The following is a 23,720-nucleotide window of genomic DNA, read 5'->3' on the forward strand; positions in this document are numbered from 1 at the left end:
CCCTTGCAGGAATGTCTGTGGCGGAGCCCATTCTCTGTGTCCCTTGCAGGGACGTCTCTGGCGGAGCCCATTCTCTGTGTCCCTTGCAGGAATGTCTCTGGCGGAGCCCATTCTCTATGTCCCTTGCAGGGATGTCTCTGGCGGAGCCCATTCTCTGTGTCCCTTGCAGGGATGTCTGTGGCGGAGCCCATTCTCTATGTCCCTTGCAGGAATGTCTGTGGCCGAGCCCATTCTCTGTGTCCCTTGCAGGGACGTCTCTGGCGGAGCCCATTCTCTGTGTCCCTTGCAGGAATGTCTCTGGCGGAGCCCATTCTCTGTGTGCCATTCTTTGTCTCTTTTGCAGGGATGTGGCTGGAATATTTCTTCCAACTCGTCATGTTAAATGTCAGATTACATGTTTAATCCCTCCATTCTATATCCTTCATTCTATTTCGATAAATATCATTTTGATAAATACCATTCTTTTTCAGAAGCAACTTCACCACCTTCAGAGCTCCCAATAATTTCATTGCTCCTAACTGAGCACACAATTTCTTTTACTCTTTTACTGATTCTTGTAAAGGGATTGTGCATGAATTATCCAATTACCATGAGACAGTTCATTTGACAAGCATGGGGTACCTGGGACCTATTTGGCTCCATATTGCCCAATTATTGTCAGTTGTCAAATAAACAGGGTTTTAACATGGCACTGAATTGACCCTTGATGATCAACATTTAAAAGACTGATTTACTGATGGCATTTGTTGATGATGATGTAGACATACACATAGCTGGGATATCATTGTGTTAGGTGAGCTACACATGCCATGTCTGCTTGTTACATGGAGCTTGTCTGGGTATATTTGTATTGATGATGGCAGTATCTGGTTGTATTTGACAGACACTCATTAGAATTGGGAAAGAATGTTTGATTAAGTAAAAAGGGTGGACTGAGAACGCAGAGGACGTCTTTCATCTCAGCTTGGACATGCACAGACACTCATAAATGTGAACTAAACGTAATGACACATTATCGTTTAATGTTTTCCACATCATCTATAACCAGTGTCTAGTGGAAGGTAAACAACCACACATTGATAATAGCTGTGGTTGGGAATACAATGAAATGGATTCAGGTTTACAGAAAAATGTCAAATATGAGAGGTGATTAGGATTAGCCAGTGTGATTGCATGTACATTCTACTATAATTATGAAATCTGGCTGTCTGTCCAGAACTTGTAATGGTTCAATATCGATTTTGAAATTTTGTATACATTGTGCAAGTGCTGAACTGGTGCCTCTTACTATTCAGGAATGTTCTAGTGTTTTAATTTTTTAGCCTTTAAAAGTCTGAATTAGGTTCCTTTGATGATAGGGTTTATTTCTGGAGCTGTTCGACATTTATTTGTTAAACTTTCTAAGCAAGTTCTGAACTGATGTCTTGACTTCCAAAATATGTGACATTTTTTATATTTTGTGCTTCCCTGCCATCAAGATCAAATGAGGGTAAGTTTTGTTTCTGGTGCCGAACTCATAAACATTTGATTATTTTACATGAGTTTTTTTTATCAAAACATGAACCTAGTCTGCAGAGAGATAGATAGAAATTGCAATAATTACCCTGCAGTCATCCCGGGGCCATGGTGGTCACTTCTTGGGTATTTGTATCTATACTCATTGCAAGAAGTAACTAATCATATGATTTTGAAACTAATTCTGCTCCCCATGTTTTATGTTCTTCATATACTAATGGTGGACAGTCTGGTTGTATTCATTCCTCCTGTAGGATGTACTGCAGTTGGAAGGGGAATGATTACTGAGATGGACTTTTGTTTTCATTCCTCCTGTAGAATGTACTGCAGTTGGAAGGGGAAGGGTCATTGAGGTGGGCATTTGTTTTCATTCCTCTAATATAGAATGTACTGCAGTTGGAAGGGGAAGGATTACTGAGGTGGGCTTTTGTTTTCATTCCTCCTGTAGAATGTACTGCAGTTGGAAGGGGAAGGATCATTGAGATGGACTTTAGTTTTCATTCCTCCTGTAGACTGTACTGCAGTTGGAAGGGGAAGGATCATTGAGATGGACTTTAGTTTTCATTCCTCCTGTAGAATGTACTGCAGTTGGAAGGGGAAGGATCATTGAGATGGACTTAAGTTTTCATTCCTCCTGTAGAATGTACTTCAGTTGGAAGGGGAAGGATCATTGAGATGGACTTTAGTTTTCATTCCACCTGTAGAATGTACTGCAGTTGGAAGGGAAAGGATCATTGAGATGGACTTTTGTTTTCATTCCTGCTGTTGAATGTACTGCAGTTGGAAGGGGAAGGATTACTGAGGTGGGCATTTGTTTTCACTCCTCCTGTAGAATGTACTGCAGTTGGAAGGGGAAGAATCATTGAGATGGACTTTTGTTTTCATTCCTCCTGTAGAATGTACTGCAGTTGGAAGGTGAAGGATCATTGAGGTGGGCATTTGTTTTCATTCCTCCTGTAGAATGTACTGCAGTTGGAAGGGGAAGGATCATTGAGATGGACTTTAGTTTTCACTCCTCCTGTAGAATGTACTGCAGTTGGAAGGGGAAGGATCATTGAGATGGACTTTATTTTCATCCTTCCTGTAGAATGTACTGCAGTTGGAAGCGGAGGGATCATTGAGATGGACTTTTGTTTTTTTTCTTCCTGTAGAATGTACTGCAGTTGGAAGGGGAAGGATCATTGAGATGGACTTTTGTTTTCATTTCTCCTGTAGAATGTACTTCAGTTGGAAGGGGAAGGATTATTGAGATGGACTTTTGTTTCCATTCCTCCTGTAGAATGTACTGCAGTTGGAATGTGAAGGATCATTGAGGTGGGCATTTGTTTTCATTCCTCCTGTAGAATGATTATTGAGGTAGGCTTTCGTTAGGCCCTAGATCTACATTGTAGTTTTCTTGGTTTGCGGATCTGCGGATTTTTAAAAATAAAATACACCTGCAATCCAAATCACACTTAAGCTATATGAAAGATGCACAAGTGCAACCTGTTGTTGACCATCATACCACTCCTGATACAGTTTGTTAATGCAAGCTCTTCTCTTCATATCTGAACCATACGTAAGACTTCAATGATATATTTCATCCTAGTTTCGATGCTAATGAATGCTTTATCTTCTGCCTTTTCAAGTAAATGAGATACTTCATCTGATGACAAATTACATCTAAAGTTCATGAACACATGCAAATCCGAAAGAAGCATTAATAATGTGATCAGTTTCAATCTTTTCAGTTGTGTGAAATCTACATAAATCAACTGTGAGGGAAAGATATATGTCAAATCTAATACATGCACCAAGGAACTCAGATGAACATATTATGTAATCAACCACTCTAGCATCTTGATTTCCTACAAAATGTCAGAAGTGAAATCCCCTACACCTGATCCACATCTTCCATTCTTAATGTGATGTTAAGAATACTGCGAACATCTAACAAGCATTTACCAAACCTGTTCATAGTTGGATCTACCGAAAACCGTTTCATGCTAAAACTATCCAACAAAATTCCCACCTGTTGTTACCATTGCCTTCGAAGTACTGAAGGATATCGTCTTCAGCAAAATCTGGTAGTGTGCCAGTTCTAGAGTTAAAATCACCTCCGATGATAATATATTCATCATCACATTCAGATGGCATATACAATGGATCGTCTTGCAATAGTAATATATTGCAAATATATCGCAAGGGGTTAGTATACCAGGTTGAAAACTCTGGATGAATATATACATATGCATTCAACAGGTCTTTCTTTAAACCACATATATCCTTATCTAGTAAATAAATATAGCACTATCACACACTTTGGTCCATTTACTCCGCCTGAGAGTCGTCCCCAGGTAGACATCCGCTCACCATCTTTTGTGTATATGTTAAAGACACTGAATGTACCACTCACCTCTGTCTCCTTCAACCATGTTTCAGTTAGCCCAACAAATAACATTAGTTAATAAATTCATAATCGTTCAGCTTGGATTTGAGTAGACATGTTCCAGAAATTTTATGGTTCCAGTTAACAAAGGGGAAATTGTAGGTGAACCTGTATGAAACACCCTACAATCATCTAGGCCCCACCCTCCTATATATTGTTTCTACTGGGACGGGGTGATCAAGGCCGACAGTCAATTCAGTTTTTTTTCACCCTGCCTCCAATTGCCCTAGTTCCTGGTTCCAGCATAGTTTGGTCGGATATCACTATCCTGGGGATGTGCAAGACAATGTCTTCTCTCTGTGTCACGTTTTATGTCCTCAGCAATTTTTCCTCCTTTGCCAAAAACAATTTTATTAGGATTTTCAGCACGTAATCTGTGAAATTCACATCATTGTTTATATGTTATGTCACTAGCCACCCCGAATCCTATCTCTCTCAGTATACCTCTCATGCTCACCATCTGCATCTTGTCTGTCCAAGTTATTTACACAGTGAGTGGGTGTGGATTGTTATCATTCCTTATAGTGAGTGAGTTCGGTTTTACACTGCTTTTAGCAATATTTCAGCAATATCACAGCGGGGACACCAGAAATGGGCTTCACACATTGTACCCATGTCGGGAATCGAACCCGGGTCTTCGGCGTGACGAGCTAATGCTTTAACCACTAGGCTACCTGATCGCCCCTCATTCCTTATATATAATCTATGTGCACGTTCAGTATCTTCTGACACTAGCTGGGGAAGTTGATTTTCCTTATTTCCAGCTCTTTATAATATCTAACACTTTTCTCCTGCATGCAACATAGGATTCACCTTCTCCTTCAGGAACGTCATAAAGAATAGAATTGTTCCTTCTACTGTGTCGTTCTTGACTTTCAACTCTTTTCTTCAGATTGATATCAGCATCGCCATAACCGTCAACAGCATCTATTCTATTAGAAGCAGCATCAATATCACACCTAAAGATTACCGGTTCTTCTTTGTTGTTTTTTACCTCAACCCAAAGTTCACTAACATTGTTCTTGATTGTCTGGATTTCAGCTTTTACAGATTTGATACTTTGAGTTTATCTAGCTTCCAATTAATTCATCTGTTCAATATTTGCTAACCTTGTCTCGAAGTTCATGAACATCGTTCTTGATTGTGTGGATTTCAGCTTTTACAGATTTGATATTTTTAGTTAATCTAGCTTCCAATTAATTCATCTGTTCAATTAGTGCAAACCTCATCTCAAAGTCTCATTTTATGAGACAAAACCAGGATGTTTGGCAGACCATCTCAGACAAAACCAGGATGTTTGGCAGACCATCTGAGACAATAACTGCATGGTTGGGCAGGTGGATTAAACATTGTATCATGTGATTGGTCCCAACACTGACTTAATCATTGCATCAGTCAGTTTGGGAAGTGTGTCCAAACTCACAAGAACACAGTGTAGAGTTCCTGCTAATGTCTGTTACTGGTGTTGCAGGGGCTGGGAAACACTTAGTGGAGAAGTTGAGACGGAGCGAGCAGAGGCGCCAGAAACGGTTACGCTACTCCCCCAGCGACTCACAGCTGGAGATCAACAGACATCATTATTTCCGATACCGGCGCAATAGCGGAGATGCTTCCAAAGACACGCCTACTAAGAGTGCGGAATGGGAAGGTAATAAGTCAAGCTGTATACCTGCTGGTCCGAATATACCACTCAACCTTAGATAGGAATTACCAGATCTGATATCATTCTATTTTGATATAAACTTCACATATTATGCGAATCAGTCCTTGAGACTTGGAAAACAAAAGAGAGATTGACAAGACCTATGGGTGATAGATATATGAATGGTTGACAATTATGGCTAGGTGATTGGTGAATTTTAACCTAAACAGTTGACAATTGTATCCAGATGATTGGTGAATATTAACCTAAACAGTTGACAATTGTATCCAGATGATTGGTGAATATTAACCTAAACAGTTGACAATTGTATCCAGATGATTGGTGAATATTAACCTAAACAGTTGACAATTGTATCCAGATGATTGGTGAATATTAACATGAACAGTTGACAATTGTATCCAGATGATTGGTGAATATTAACATGAACAGTTGACAATTGTATCCAGATGATTGGTGAATATTAACATGAACAGTTGACAATTGTATCCAGATGATTGGTGAATATTAACATGAACAGTTGACAATTGTATCCAGATGATTGGTGAATATTAACATGAACAGTTGACAATTGTATCCAGATGATTGGTGAATATTAACATGAACAGTTGACAATTGTATCCAGATGATTGGTGAATATTAACATGAACAGTTGACAATTGTATCCAGATGATTGGTGAATATTAACATGAACAGTTGACAATTGTATCCAGATGATTGGTGAATATTAACATGAACAGTTGACAATTGTATCTAGATGATTGGTGAATATTAACATGAACAGTTGACAATTGTATCCAGATGATTGGTGAATATTAACATGAACAGTTGACAATTGTATCCAGATGATTGGTGAATATTAACATGAACAGTTGACAATTGTATCCAGATGATTGGTGAATATTAACATGAACAGTTGACAATTGTATCCAGATGATTGGTGAATATTAACCTAAACAGTTGACAATTGTATCCAGATGATTGGTGAATATTAACCTAAACAGTTGACAATTGTATCCAGATGATTGGTGAATATTAACATGAACAGTTGACAATTGTATCCAGATGATTGGTGAATATTAACCTGAACAGTTGACAATTATGGCTAAAAGATGGGTTAATATTAACATGAATGGTTGCCATTTAGGGCTAGATGACTGAAGAATAGATATATGAAACCCATCTGGGAAAGCATGAAACAACTCATATGCATACCTCATCAAAGGTTTTGTTTTTGCAGAGGACCTCCACCCTATAAAAACCAAACGACCACTCAGTTTGCCCAAAAACCTCTTCCGAAATGGAAGTGCCAAGAGAGGTTCCACTCCTTGGAAGAAACCTGGACAGTCAACCTGCTCAGATCAGACATCTCCCACCAAGTCATCACCTCCGAAGTCTTTGCCAACCACAAAACCTCCAAGCCAGATGCCGGACCAGTACAAGTCTCTACCACCAGGTCTCGGAAATGATGCCATCCTGGCATCTACTCCTGGAAATGGAGAATTATTAGGTAGGAGTTCATTAATTACTCTGATATGAAACCTCTTTGTACAATAGCATCCACATATCATAAGTTTATGACTGAATGTTTTGACTGAACAAAAACAAGTAAGGTTACTCTCTGCAAAAAGACATCATGTCCAATCACCAACTCAGTTGTGACCTTCTCTGCCTTGATGAACGGTAGTTCACAGTAGACTGTATGGATGATGTGTTCATGACTTAATGTTCACTGAAAGAGCAAATACCGTTTTCGACGTAATAAGCGCCCCGATCTAATAAGCGCCCAGGGTGATATTTGGCTGGTGAACAATCCCAATTAGCACCCCTACCGATTGAGCAATGTACACAAGACTTATTTATTCATGTATAATACGTACTCGTGTTTTTATGCACCCTTAATTATGGGCAATTAAGTTCTGGAAAAATATATTTGTCGTATTTAAACATCTCAGGCTGTCAGCATAAACCCCGAAATTTACAATCTTTCACCTGTTTTTTCACCAAAATAATATTCTAATAAGAGCCCCCTATTTCTAAATTTGAGAGCATCCCTTGGCACTTATTACATTGAATATGGTATATCTTGTTTATCCTTGTTGCCAAATTTAGTTGCACTGTAGGAGGAGGGGCAATATGTCGAGGAGGGTACTGAAGATAGGTTCATCCATTACTGTACTGAAAAGAATATTATTCTTCCCGTGCACATATACATTTTTTCCAATATTGGAAAAGTTCCATTTTCCATGACCCTACGCCAAATTATATGTTTTCTTTTCACAACAAACTCATTACATGTATTAGTGACCACCACAAGATTATCTCTCTGAGTGAGTGAGTGAGTTTGGTTTAACGCCGCTTTTAACAGTATTCCAGTTATATTGCGGCGTGTCAGCTCAAAGTGGGAGGAAAGCCTGAAGTAATGCAGGTCTCAGATGTTTACTACTTCAGTGAAACCCACGACCATGGGTATGGTGCTGACAAACCAAGAAACATAATCTGGGTTCGAACCTACAATCATAGGTTTCTGGCGTGCTCAAGGGATGCAACTCTGCACAGCGAATCGCAGCGACTGGGCCACCGATGCCCTCTATCTCTGTGAACACCCTATGCTCCACACCCCACAGCCAGCACCCCACATCCAGGCCCCAGGCCTCCAGCCTGTCTATTCTAATAGCCTGAAATATATAGATTTTGTATAATATGCATAACAGGCCTCTGGAAACTGTATTTCAGACACACCAGTGTTTGAACATTCTGTGGACGAGTTGGAAGAATGGAAACAGACGACTCTGACTGGCGCCAACATCCCCTTCAGCCCCTCTGACCCACGCAGGAACAGTCTAGACAAAGTTGGCAACACTCTGGACGAGCCTAGAGGTACACTCTCATCAGACATATTGACGTACAGCAGACATATTGACACACACAGCAGACATATTATCACACAAGGCACACACATTATCACACTGCACACACATTGACACACAGCACGCACATTATCACACACCACACACATTGACACACAGCACACATAATCTCACACAACACACACACAGATTTCTGTGGAACTGAATTTTGTCGCTTTTTTAATTCACATCATTGAAAGCCCTTTATATCATTTCATTACAATTTCATTGAATTAAATTGTCCACAAGAACTACTCCTTAAGCTAAAAACAATAAAAGTCTTGTTATACAGTTTGCCACATGTTTCGTATGTATTTCCATTTTTTTAAAAAAGCCAAGAAAATTCTTAAATATTTCAAGTCCAAATGGTAGTCAAATACTGTATTCCAGTATTTTACTCATCAAGGAATACATTTATGTAAGGAGGCCCTTTCCCGGGCTGGTTGTATGCAATTGTTTATTTGGTTACACAACTGTTTATTTGGTTACACAACTGTTTATTTGGTTACTTACTAGTTTGAACAACCACAAAAAAAGACACCACCTGCCCGCACTATTTTTTCAGAAACCATTGCCTGAGAACCAGTTCTTTTAAGTTTTTAACCCTCTCTCTCTTGTTTTGAACTGTTGAGCACACAGGCAATATCCTTGTCTCAGAACAGATAATTATTTGTTATGAAATTTTATAGTCAGTCTATAATTCCCCACTTTTGCATATATTCAGGAAAATGGCTAAGAAAATACTCTCCAGTGAAAAGGGAACACAGAGATGATCATTTCCGAAAAGGAACCAGATCCTTGACTGACTCCTTCACAGATTCTGGGCAGTCCTTTAGCTCTGAGGTAAGACTCTACATTTGTAGGAAAGCGTATAGTTGAATGACTTATTCAGAGTCAGGATAGCTTTTTGGCTCTAAGATAAGTCTCACCTTGCCCAGTACTCCAGGTCATGGCTGACCTATTCACAGAGCCTTTACAGTCCTGTAGGTCTGAGGTAAGACTCATCCTGCCCACTGATCCAGGTCATGGCTGACGTATTTGCTGAGCCTCTACAGTCCTATAGCTCTGAGGTAAGACTGACCCTGCCCAGTACACCAGGTCATGGCTGACTTATTCACAGATCCTTTACAGTCCTATAGCTGTGAGGTAAGACTGACCCTGCCCAGTACACCAGGTCATGGCTGACTTATTCACAGATCCTTTACAGTCCTATAGCTCTGAGGTAAGACTGACCCTGCCCAGTAGACCAGGTCATGGCTGACTTATTCACAGTTCCTTTACAGTCCTATAGCTCTGAGGTAAGACTGACCCTGCCCAGTAGACCAGGTCATGTCTGACTTATTCACAGATCCTTTACAGTCCTATAGCTCTGAGGTAAGACTGACCCTGCCAAGTACACCAGGTCATGGCTGACTTATTCACAGATCCTTTACAGTCCTATAGCTCTGAGGTAAGACTGACCCTGCCAAGTACACCAGGTCATGGCTGACTTATTCACAGATCCTTTACAGTCCTATAGCTCTGAGGGAAGACTCACCCTGCCCAGTAGACCAGGTCATGGCTGACTTATTCACAGTTCCTTTACAGTCCTATAGCTCTGAGGTAAGACTCATCCTGCCCACTTCACCAGGTCATGTCTGACTTATTCGCAGATCCTTTACAGTCCTATAGCTCTGAGGTAAGACTGACCCTCTCCAGGAGACCAGGTCATGTCTGACTTATTCGCAGATCCTTTACAGTCCTATAGCTCTGAGGTAAGACTGACCCTGCCCAGTACACCAGGTCATGGCTGACCTATTCACAGATCCTTTACAGTCCTATAGCTCTGAGGGAAGACTGACCCTGCCCAGTACACCAGGTCATGGCTGACTTCTTCACAGATCCTTTACAGTCCTATAGCTCTGAGGTAAGACTGACCCTGCCCAGTACACCAGGTCATGACTGACTTATTCGCAGAGCCTCTACAGTCCTATAGCTCTGCGGTAAGACTGACCCTGCCCAGTACACCAGGTCATGACTGACTTATTCGCTGAGCCTCTACAGTCCTATAGCTCTGAGGTAAGACTGACCCTGCCCAGTACACCAGGTCATGACTGACTTATTCGCAGAGCCTCTACAGTCCTATAGCTCTGAGGTAAGACTCATCCTGCCCACTTCACCAGGTCATGACTGACCTCTTCACAGATCCTGGACTGTCCTAGAGCTCTGAGGTAAGACTCATCTTGCCCAGTAGACCAGGTCATGGCTGACTTCTTCACAGATCCTGGACTGTCCTAGAGCTCTGAGGTAAGACTCATCTTGCCCAGTAGACCAGGTCATGGCTGACTTCTTCACAGATCCTGGACTGTCCTAGAGCTCTGAGGTGAGACTCACCCTGCCCAGTACATCAGGTCATTACTGATATAAGTGGATTTAACCAATGTGGTGAACATCTACCACCTTCCACCTTGTTGCCATTGTGCCATCATAAAATTTAGAGCGTTGGTGAAACCCAAATGGTGATAATATTATGGTGTTATAAAAGCTCAGAACATTAAAAGGCTGTTGATGCTCCAGATGACCACATCAGAGTCTTTATGCAATATTGACTATTTCTTGCTACCATTTGGTTGTAAAGTTATTATCCCAACCGGGGGTCGAGGCGCCACAATTCACTGTGCAGTGTTGCATCCCTTCAGCACAACAGAAACCTATGGTTGTGGGTTCGATACCCAGTTTGCCCTAATTATGTTTCTAGGGTTTTGTAGGTTTCACCAAGGTGGTAAACATCTGAGACCTGCATCACTTCAGGCTTACCTCCCACATTAAACTGACACGCCGTCATATAACCGAAATACTGTTAAAAGAGGTGTTAAATCCAACTCACTCAGACTATTATTCCAACCTCATGGCTAAATATTGATCAAAATATTGTTTCCGGATTTTATGTCTATGATGATAGGTGAAGAAATGACACTGATGTATGACAGTTATGCAATAAAGAAATGTCTATCTTAAGTGATACATGATATATGATTTTCTTATATAAACAGGTTTCAAACAGAAGCCCGTTTTCAGAATCGGGTAAGTACTAGTTTGCTGCGTGTGTGTAATGGGATGATGTTTCTGAGTTCTAATGAATCTACTGAATAATAACTTATTAACCAGAATTCATTTAAAAGGTATTAAACAAATGTTACATTTGTATACCCTTAAAGCTTTCTTCTAGTTAGTCATGTGAGAAATGTGTGTATTTCGTATTGTGATTTTATTAATGTTCAGGTACTTAGAGGCAATAAGACTCTGTGAGGCAAGGAGTTTGATAGTTAGGAAGGCCAGATTGAAAATCTACTGCAAATCATGAAATTAATGCAAAAAATGTAAGTGTCTCTTGCTTGCATTAATAAATTGACACATTTTGATCACAGCTTTTTTGAGTATATTTTTGACGTTTTGGTTCACTGCACTTGGGCAAAAAAAAGCATATACATAACAAAGCATATAATCAACAATGTAATTAACACTAGATTTAGGAAGTCTTTCTCACCAAGTTCCACATCAAGTGTTTGTTTACAATAGTTGATCAAGTAGTCAGGCTTGGTCCATCTTCTTCGTAATCTTGTAAAATATTTTCAAGCAAACACTGCTCGATCAGTAACAGATATTTATTTCATTGTCTTAAGATGTTAAGATTATCAGAAAATAACGTAGTTTATTACCTACGAGGGTAAACATGTCGGGGTTCATAAAAATCATGTGTGCCCTAGGGTCATATCATGTCGCCAGACAACAGTCTATTGTTTCCGTCATCCGGACGACATTGTTGACGTCATTCAAATCTTATTGTGACGTGAGGTCGGAATGATGTCACACTAGAAACGATGTCCTAGCTGAAGATGTTGACGTCCTTCGAAAAAATCATGGTTCTGCTGCTGTTGTGACTTGCTGTCATTAAGGGTAAACACTAAAATTGATCTCTGTATGTAGACATCTTCTTCAGCCATAAATACAACACATAAACATATAAACACTCATGTCATATCCTCTACTTATTACCTGAATTTGTTTGCTTTATATGCTTTAATCTGTAGTTAGGAACTTCATTAGGACTGAGCTGTTTGACAATGTTCTCAAAATATCAATCCAGTTGATTGTTCTGTCAAATTTAAAGAAGTATATTTTGTACATTGTATCAACATGTTAAAATACATTGTTGTTATTTGATCTTTGATGTCAATATTTCAGAACATGTGGCTTAAACTACAGAGCCTTGTGTTCCTATTTCTAGGATTGGCAGCCATTATGTTTTGATAGATATGACCATTTATCTGAGGGCACCAGTGAAGATCCGTGTTAGAATAGATCTACAGGTTACACACAACCAAATGTTTTCCCATAGACTTCTATAGTAACGTTATATTTGTTTTAAAAATAACTAAGCATTCAACAGCTATTACCTGTACGTGTGTGCACAGTTTGGCCTTAGAGCAGCAATAAAAAAATAAAAAATGACTAGCTTAGTCAGCTCCTTTTCCGAGTACCGGAAGCTTAACACAACACCCCCAGTTTCGCACCAAATGTCACCTACTTGAAAATAGCTGTGGTCACATTCAGCACAAGTCATCATGTTGAAAAGGACAGTACTAAATATAGAAAAACATTGTCAGTTTTACTAACTGGATGGATGTACATTTGAAAGACATAAAAATCTTACAGAATATCCTCCAATCACAGCCTGCATATATCTCTCGATCTGTACTGAAGGCTCCCTACGAAAACCGCACTCTCCAAACTGGTACTGATTTGGTGTAGTAGAACCTTCAGCAACCCAGGCTTGCCGTAAGAGGCGACTAATGGGCTCAGGTGGTCAGGCTCGCTGACTTGGTTGATGCATGTCATTGTATCCCAAATGAGTGGATCGATATCATGATATCAATCACTGCATTGTCTGGTCCAGGTTTGATTATTTACAGACTGCTGTCATATTGTTGGAATATTGCTGCGTGCAGTGTTAAACAACAAACAAACACTTATCTGTGCTTGTGTTAGACAAAAAAATAAAAATAAACAGAAATGTTTCCCTCCATCGTGAGCGGGACAACGATGTTTTCGCCCAGTTCAGAATTCAGGTACACTTTCCTATGGTGCCTTCAGTCTTCAGGCTGTATGCAATGGTACACTATGTACAAAACTATTACAGTTTGGTTGTTCCCAAGTTCATTTGGTTGTTCCCAAGTTCATGGAATGTAGTTTCAATACTGTCCATTTTGGAACTAAATTCTCACTCTTATTTTAGGCCAGTGACTCTGGTTGTCTGCTTTCATTTGCTGTTTGTAAACAAGACCATGTACACAAAGATTTTTAAAAAACAACATAATAGGCTGGTCAGCTTGCCATTTTTTAAATCTGGAGATGATGAGAAACAATTTTTATTTTTTGGTTTGTGTTTTCTACTGTGTACCCAAATCAACACACAGCCTAAGATGTCCCTCTGACCTACTTGTGATAATTTGGTTAAAAAAAATTCTGATAAAAAAAATATACCTCTTATCAGTCTAAACATTGAATGAAAAAAGACGTCAAGCAGGTTGCGTACACCACGAACTGCAGCACATTAATACGAGACCCGTGAGCTAGTTGATATCAACAAGCTGTTGATGCTGATCTACGTAACGAATGTCATGAAGATTACACCACTTAAAATGCTTGTGATGGTTCTGATGTGTAAAGAGATAGAGTATATTTCTGTGGGAAAGGTAAATCTCTAAGGTAGAAGTTGTACAAAAAGACTGTGAGGACATGGAGCATGTTATTAGAATATAGTTTAGATAATTATATAGTGTTATTCATGATATGGGTTTGGTGTAGGAAGTGTCGTGCCGTGACAGATTACCGGTAACATGAAAGAATTGAGTGTTGCTTTTGAATTACATCAGCTGTGTACAAGTGCAGTTTAAGAAACATGTTTGTTTTGCAACACATTTGGGAGCAGTTTTAATGAATCTGCCCAGACATTTCTTTTGTGGATGGGGGCACAGGTGGCCCAGTCATCTAAGGTGCCACAATTCGCTGTGCAGAAATCTATGATTGTGGGTTCGAGTTCCGGTTCGCCCCTATTATGTTTCTAGGTTTGTCAGCAAGTTACTCACCAGATGATTAGATATTGTCTGCATACTCGGCGACCATATGTTGTACCATTGTTACTAAATCGACACATTCAAGCCAGAGGCCACTCTTTTTCACAGAGTAGAAACTTGGGAATCATGCAATGTTTTCAGATGACCCTGGACTTTGCATGGAGGTGTCCTAATGAACGCCATACTGATGCTAACATAAGGCAACATGACAGATTTGGGGGCGGGATCACCATGAATTCCACTGCATATTGTCCACGGAAGGGTTACTGGACAGAACTACTGATATGACATACTGGCGCCAATAGTTGTGCGTTTGTGCGCCATGCTGGTTCACATTTCACAAGAATGCAATGGCCAGCCATAAGTCCCAACCTTCAGTGGACAAGAGTCATTGGACAGACATTGTCATTGGGAGATTGACCATGCCACACTGTATGAAGGAATGGCTCGTGTCGGCCTTTGACGCAGTCGCAAAGAACAAAAACACTGTGTTGGGTGGGTGGCGTCTGTCTGGACTTGCAGGTGTGATCAGTGATGAGAACTCTTGTCTTGGTCTCAGCGGTGACAACACAGGATGTAATTAGTGTTTGAATGACATTGTTGACAGAATATACTTGTTACAAGTGCTGCTCAGTAAACAGCGGTGTTGAATACATAGTTGTTTGTTTTCAGCATAAGTTGTGTAAGTTGGTATTCCTGCTGTCCAAAATGTCTCATTTTTATATAAATGCGATATTTAATAATGCAACCAAAGGTCTTTCGCATTTCGTTAATTTCAAGATTTACAGTACTTTGTCATGGCCTTATGTTTTGGGGGATGTGTATCCATGTAGTTCACTGATGCACACGTGTGGTCTAGGCCCGCATCACTACACCTCTCACTGATGTATTGTGGATTGACGGGTGGGAATGAATTCAGCAGATAACCAGTCTCTTTCAGCTGAGGGACCATCTTTAAGTTATTTTCTCATTTATACAAAATAGGCACCTGAATGCTCCATGAAAATAATTTGACCAGCAATGAAAATATATAATACAATTTTGGTCTTAACTTTTTCATAACTAGCAAAACTGATTGTAATTCTTAATAGGAGTTTATTTGTTTGGACAATGGTGTTGGTTTTAAGGCGACATATTTGTTTTTTTCCATTGAGAAAAATATTTTGAATTTCAAAATAATAAGTACCTACTGACTCAATGCACAAGGTTGTTCTTTTATCAGGCAATGTAAATTTGGAGTCCTTGAATGGCATTTAGAAGTGATACACATAACGACGGAGAGAATTGATTGATGTCAACTTGTATATTATTAAAAAATGAAGAAGTTGACAACCATAAATTCTCTCCCTTATATATATGTATATTTGATTTTCAAACTCTGTAACTGCGGGTGAAATTTTGCATTTTCTTCTTTTTATTTAAATATGGCTGGCAAATCCTTGCTCCAACAAAAACAATAAAATAATTCTTTCAGTTAATCAAACTTTGAAGAAAAAAATCAGGTTAACATTTACCCAACAGTCCTAGATCTGGAAAAGATTTCAGCATGGCATATTTCATCGAAACGTAATCCTCTATAATGATATACTTGAATAATCTAACAGAAGCTATGAGAACTAAACTACCGTTTAGTTTTATTCATGCAATATTACAAATGTTTTTTGAGAAAAATGTTTAAAAGGAAAGAATTAGCTGTAGCTTGAGTATGTGGTCATAATAATACTTGCTGTGATATTTACCTTTAAATGGTTTTTCATTGACAAAAATGACATCATTTTTTGTTGTTCCCCCTCATTAACAATTTATATTTGTCAACTTTTACAAAAATAAGTAATTACTTTGATGTTTAGAGTTCTTAATCATCAGTTTACTACCTTACAAGGGATATACATATGAAAATAATCTTTTAACTGTTTATATCACCCCTATTAAATCACGAAGGATTTTGATTGGTCGTAAATCGATACATGATCTCTAACCTTGTTGATAGTAGCAGATGTTGTGAGTATCTCAGCATTTATTGGAGGAAATGATTCTCTTAAACAGAACATAGATTTCAGTAAGTTACTATTATATTTGACTCTTAATAGATTAGTCTTATCAGATAGTATTGACTTGCTATGTCTGGATTTATTGATTAAGTCCAGTCGATAGACCTAGTTTATTGACATATTGATTATTTGATCCAGGAGTTTTCAAGAAGAATCTTGTGTTTACTGTACATAGTATGAGGCATGGACTTTTATATGTTTTGAAGCACAATATTTTCTATTATTTTAGGTGATTAAGTAGCAAGTAGACTGTGATATTAAGACATATGAAACTAGCATTTACGAATTTTAATCGTTTTGCCTTGACATATTTATTTGACAGTAGCCTTGTTTCATTTTTGGAACCAATACCCTGTGTAGCATCAATTCCTCTATGCATGTTGCATGTGTACTGTAAATCACATACTAGATTACAAATTTTTCATTTCATCTTTCTAAGATAATATGAAGGGTACTGTGAAAAAATGTTTTTTCTAATATATTTTCTCTCACTTTCCCACATAAACTCACACAATGCATTGATAAGTTTGAATAAAATAGGGATCTTCTATGTGCAATCACTTATAGGTAAACTATCAAAATGGCATAATCATGTTTTGTCATGGTTGCATATGTTTAATTTTTTTATGACCTCTGACCTTTTCCATTTGGGAAAAATAGTGAGGTGTTAAAGAGTTTATTGTCACTTATTATTGCACTTATATAATGACATGCGTGCGTGCATGTGTATGTGTCTGCTTGTACAAGTCAGACTTTTGCAGGATTCATAATGCTAGCCTACTGAGATAACATGCTGCAGTTTGACATGGATACCCAACTAACACACATTATACTGACGCAAAGCTGACCAGTCCTTGTTTTATCCCCTAATGCCGAGCGCCAGGCAGAGCAACAATAAGTAAGGGGCTAGACACAACCCAGCAATTGAACCACCATCCTTCCACTCTCCAGACAGACACTCTATCCACTACACTATGGATGAGGTGTCGTTTTGGAAAAAATCTGTACGCAAAGTAATTGAAAAAAAGATGTCTCAGACCATGATAAAAAATTAAAAATAATCCATCCTTTCCTGCCTCACTACTAAACATGCTGTCTCCCATCATATTGTCCCCAAGTACCTACAGACAGGACAGATGCTGTGTTACCTTACTTCATGAACATGCTATGTAGGTAGTTCTACCACACATCCCTGCTTCATGGGAATCACATCAGTTGGAAGTTAATGTACACAGACTCCTTGAAAACACCTCCCATGCATATTTTAGAGGATGTTTTAAGGTGTAATTAACTTCTTGTGGTCGTAGAGCTGTGACCGTACGCAGGCATAACAGCATGCAGCCACTGACTCCACACAAGCTGCTATGACTACAAGTATGTCAGAGTTGGGCTCGGTTATCTCATGCTTCATGTTGGCCCGGTACATGTTGAGATGTGCCATTCAATCCTTGTTATCTCGAACATATATCTTGAAATCCCTGTTTATCTTGATGACAGCCCAAGTTTCGCAGATGCGGCAGATCATAACTGAAACACTATTACAAGCAGTGTCAAGGCCAGCTAGTCACTCACTCACTCACCCTGAGACAACGACCTCGCATGATCGCTTCCATGCCAGTATTATTGGAAATATCTGTCTACATTTTGACAGATTATGTGGTGTTGTCAAAAAGTATTAACATTCTGAAATTCGCAAAGATTTATTTGTGATCTGGAGAACTATTTGTTATGCTTTTCTATTAGACAAATAGGCTAACAGATGTAATATGTTTACAAAAAGATTACATTGTTGATAGTACTAACAGATGTAATATGTTTACAAATAGATTACATTGTTGATAGTACTAACAGATGTAATATGTTTACAAATAGATTACATTGTTGATAGTACTAACAGATGTAATATGTTTACAAAAAGATTACATTGTTGATAGTACTAACAGATGTAATATGTTTACAAATAGATTACATTGTTGATAGTACTGATGTAATATGTTAACAAATAGATTACATTGTGGATAGTACTAACAGATGTAATATGTTTACTAATAGAAACTCAAAGGTTAACCCCAAAATTGGTTCATACAGAACTTAATTGTGTAATCAGTAAATACCACAGAGGATCAATGAACAACCAACAAATTATACTGAAACACTGGATTAGGTGTACAATAATAAAAGGCAATACAATGGCACTATCAATCGATGATCGGCCCTGTTATTATCTGTGGTATCTGAAATATGGTATTCTGGATTCTCAACATTCCTTCACCAATCTACAAAACTGATAATCTGATCAGGGATAACAGATATGATAAGCTGGTGACGCCTGGCCATTCAATGATGCAATAAATTGTCTTGCGATGTCTTAAGTATGTCTCAATTGAAATAAACTGAGTTTGCAGAAAAAATGTTCACATACCGGTATATTCCAAACCATCCTTCTTATGCATCAGCACATCAGCAAGCGAAATGGTCCAGTGATTAATATTAATGATGGGTATTGACCTTAAGGAATAATGATTTATGTATTGCGATATGTACCCCAATATATTGCATGTGTTCTTACTGATTGTAATTTGGGTTGAAGCTCATTTCTTGTGTGTTTCTGTCAGCTTTGAAACTTTGGGAAATTTGCACTAGACTGCTTTTTGAGTGGACGGTGTCGCCGTATGTGCATCATGAAATTTGTTTTCCCTCCATGTAGTCACTGTGGCTGCAATGTTGTCTTTGCTTTTCTGTTCATGTTTTCTGTTTTTAAGTTCTGAAATGGAACCATAGATGGCAACTTTGTAGTTATCGTCATTTGTTGGATGTTGCTATGGTCAAATGCTTTTGTAATAGACAAATTATATAAAAAAGAAAGAATACTTTTGCTTTTTCGATCTCAGGAATCAGTTGCTAATTTCATAAATTCAATTTGACTTTATGTCACTTATGTAAACATTGCCAACGAGATGAAAGTATGCATGGTTTTGAAAAACGCAATACAGTAAACTACAGTTATAATGAACTCAAAGGGACCATTTTTTTAGTTCGTTATAACCGTAGTTCATTATAAGCATATAAACAGCATATATACCGGTACAGCAAATGGTCGGGACGAAAATAAACAGCCCGTTATATCCGTCAGTTCGTTATAACTGTGGTTATCTGTAATCCGTTATTTTCCGAACGTATTGTGTATTCATTAGTACCGGTACATGTATTTCGGACTAATACTTGAGTCATGATACGATATGATATGACCCTGTAGTGAGTAACACATGCTGGCCATAAGAGGTGACCAAATGGATTGAGTGGTCAGACTCGGTGACTTGGTTGACCCCGATGACATGGATAATTGCTCTCAGTATTGATCACTGAATTGTCTGGTTCAGACTCTATTATTTACAGGCGACTGCCATTTAGCTGGAATTTTGCTGCGTGTGGCAATAAACGACAAACAAACAAAACAAACTTTATTTGAACAACATTTGTGTGAAATTATCCATGTTCTAGTGGACTTGGCTACCAATTGGTTGTTGCTGTAGTTTTTGTTTAAGTGTTTAATTATTGGTAAATTTAGACTTATTTGGATAGTTTTTTTCAATCAGATTTAGCACTTTGTTTCAGGAAGTTTATTTGGAAACTTTGTAAAGATTACAATTTGAAAGTAGATACAGAATTATATCATGAACCTTACATGGGTCTGGTGTGTTGTATCGTCAGGAGTAAACTTATGATGCATCAATACATCAATGAATCAGGACTTCCTTCACAAATAGTCTTGGGGTCATTCTGGAATATTTCCATTATATTTTAAATTTCCATTAGACATATCTTTATATCATTGCCATTTTGTAAATGAATCTTTGAACATTTGGACATGTGAACCAATCTGAAGTTTTAGCCCCAGGTTCAATTAAAGTTTAGGACACTCTCTCAGTCATGTTTCAGGCAAAAGAACAAATAGTTAGCTGACTGAGTTAGGACGGGTGAGTTAGCCAATGTAATTCATCATTTAAAAGTGACATCGAGAACATTACTGTTTCAGCAGTTCACAAGAAACATTTACTTACTAACACAGCAGACTGTTTCTAGCTTACCTGACCTGAAACAACTTTATTGGTAACTGAATGATTGTGTTGATTTAGTGACATGGGTCAACTCAAGGAAGAGCATTCTTCAGCTATTTGTCATGGGGTGGTCAGGCTTGCTGACTTGGTTGATGCATGTCATCGTATTGCAACGGAGTAGATCAATGCTAATGATTTCAATCACTGGATTGTCTTGTTCAGACTCGATTATTCACAGACCACCGTCATATAGCTGGAATATGTGGCGTTCAACAAAACAAAACAACCAAATGTTGATGCTGTGACTATTGCAGGCCAAGGTTTCAGATATAGGACTATGGTAGTCATAACCCTGTCCAAATGGGCCCTGAACATGAATAGGAACAAGCCATTTCTATTTTTTTGTAGGGGAAATTGGTCAAGAGAGCTTCTGTTCATATGGATACTGAGTACTCACTACAGACGGTGAAATGGGAATATAAATAATTTACAGAATTACCCAATAACTTACAGAATTACCCAAGAAAATGTCACTCAGTAGCTCAAATCTAGTTTTCTGTGAAATTGCCCTGTGAACTAAGCTAGTGATCTTGTAGCTACTACGAGACCTATTAGGACTATGAAGATCCGGGGTAAAATAGGTCTTCAGCAACCCATATTTGCAGTAAAAGTCGTTTAATCTTGTTGTAAGAGGCGACAAACAAGATCGGGTGGTCAGGCTCGCTGACTTGGTTGATGCATGTCATCGATCCTCGATGCTTATGATGTCAATCACTGGACTGTCTGGTCCAGACTAAATTATTTACAGACTGCCGTCATATAGCAGGAATATTGCAGCATTAAACAAGAAACAAAATGAGAATTTTATGTGCGTGCGTTCTTTTTTATTGCTTCTTTCACTCCAGAGATGGAGACCAGCACTGAGATCCTGCCAGCCTTGCAGACACACCCCTCCTTCAAGCGGGACTTCCACATGACATGTCTGGATGTGTCCCAGAACAATATTGAGTCCTTGTCCCACCTCCTGACGGCAGACGCACAGCTCCTTGCCTGCTTCGCACGCCTTGAGAAACTCGACCTCAGCCACAACCAGCTGGAGAAGCTTCCCGACAAACTCTTCAAGGTCAGTCAATGTCAAGAATGTATGGTGGCCATTTTGTGGAGGAGTGAGTGAGTGCATGTTGTTAAATGCTGCATTGTGCACTAACCAAGGGAGTGAGTGCATGTTGTTAAATGTTGCATTGTGCACTAACCAAGGGAGTGAGTGTATGTTGTTAAATGCTGCAGTGAGCGCTAATCGAGCTGTATCAGGACAGCCTGTGCCTGGTGTAGAGCTAGCTTCAGAGCAAGGGAGTGAGTGTATGTTGTTAAATGCTGCAGTGAGCACTAACCAAGGGAGTGAGTGTATGTTGTTAAATGCTGCAGTGAGCACTAATCGAGCTGTATCAGGACAGCCTATGACTGGTGTAGAGCTATCATCAGAGCAAGGGAGTGAGTGTATGTTGTTAAATGCTGCAGTGAGCACTAATCGAGCTGTATCAGGACAGCCTGTGCCTGGTGTAGAGCTAGCATCAGAGCAAGGGAGTGAGTGTATGTTGTTAAATGCTGCAGTGAGCACTAATCGAGCTGTATCAGGACAACCTGTGCCTGGTGTGGAGCTAGCATCAGAGCAAGGGAGTGAGTGTATGTTGTTAAATGCTGCAGTGAGCACTAATCGAGCTGTATCAGGACAGCCTGAGCCTGGTGTAGAGCTAGCATCTGAGCAAGGGAGTGAGTGTATGTTGTTAAATGCTGCAGTGAGCACTAATCGAGCTGTATCAGAACAGCCTATGACTGGTGTAGAGCTAGCATCAGAGCAAGGGAGTGAGTGTATGTTGTTAAATGCTGCAGTGAGCACTAATCGAGCTGTATCAGAACAGCCTATGACTGGTGTAGAGCTAGCATCAGAGCAAGGGAGTGAGTGTATGTTGTTAAATGCTGCAGTGAGCACTAATCGAGCTGTATCAGAACAGCCTGTGCCTGGTGTAGAGCTAGCATCAGAGCAAGGGAGTGAGTGTATATTGTTAAATGCTGCAGTGAGCACTAATCAAGCTGTATCAGGACAGCCTATGACTGGTGTAGAGCTAGCATCAGAGCAAGGGAGTGAGTGTATGTTGTTAAATGCTGCAGTCTGCAATAAACTAGATGTATCAATGCAGCCTGTCAGTAGTACAGAGTTAACACTAGAGATAGTGAGTGAGTGAGTGAGTGTTGTTTTATGCTGGGCCAGGCGCGTGGCTTGTCCAATGGAGGCCTATATTCCCTAGCTAGGGATCGCCAGTCAGGCATTAGAGTAGTGACTATAGTCAGAGATTGGTTCACTAATTTACCACTAACTGACACGTATGACCACATAGGAGTTCCTTGAGAATATATGTGCAAAGAGATATCTATGATGTTTAACATTCCAAAATATAAATAAGATTTATAGTATACCAATAGATATATATGATTTATAGCATACCATACTTTCATTGAGGCTTTGATTGACCAATGCTTAAAAGCGCTTTCCACCTTGTCATTGAATAAAACAGGTCTGTCAGTTATGTGTAGATAAGTGATTTTGTGTATTTCTCTGATATATGCAAGTCTCCACTTGTAACGTGAAGGTTGTGTGAAACAGTTGTCTGGACATTCATACACTCTTGTTCCAGAACTTCCCAAGGCTACAGTATGTGGACATACGATACAACAAACTGAAATCATTCCCACATGAAGTCATAGAGTGTACTGCACTTATCTCTCTCGATCTCAGTCACAACCAGGTGAGCTAACTCTCTTACATTCCTAGTCGCACCGAGGTGAACTAGTACTTCTTCCAAACTCAGTCAGTACCAGGTAAAGTAACACCTTCCGTAATCTCATTCACTACAAAGTGAGCTAACTACTTTAATTTCACAGTCACAATCGGATGTGATATCACTGCCCACAATCTCAGTTATAG

The 23,720-nt window shown here is 39.2% G+C and overlaps 1 protein-coding gene across 1 annotated transcript in view; it reads left to right on the forward strand.

Moving 5' to 3' along the window:
- LOC139445203 (leucine-rich repeat serine/threonine-protein kinase 2-like) overlaps window positions 1–23,720 on the forward strand; it is a 137,775-nt gene that overhangs the window by 65,242 nt on the left and 48,813 nt on the right. The window contains exons 22-28 of the mRNA XM_071226334.1: window positions 5,415–5,591; window positions 6,844–7,113; window positions 8,340–8,483; window positions 9,237–9,355; window positions 11,545–11,575; window positions 21,643–21,860; window positions 23,431–23,541. Coding sequence (XP_071082435.1) covers window positions 5,415–5,591; window positions 6,844–7,113; window positions 8,340–8,483; window positions 9,237–9,355; window positions 11,545–11,575; window positions 21,643–21,860; window positions 23,431–23,541 — 1,070 coding nt within the window. The remainder of the gene's footprint in view (window positions 1–5,414; window positions 5,592–6,843; window positions 7,114–8,339; window positions 8,484–9,236; window positions 9,356–11,544; window positions 11,576–21,642; window positions 21,861–23,430; window positions 23,542–23,720) is intronic.

This window comes from Haliotis cracherodii, unplaced genomic scaffold (genome assembly GCF_022045235.1).
Source record: "Haliotis cracherodii isolate W230 unplaced genomic scaffold, xgHalCrac1.p SCAF_6, whole genome shotgun sequence".
Classification (NCBI taxonomy): domain Eukaryota; kingdom Metazoa; phylum Mollusca; class Gastropoda; order Lepetellida; family Haliotidae; genus Haliotis; species Haliotis cracherodii.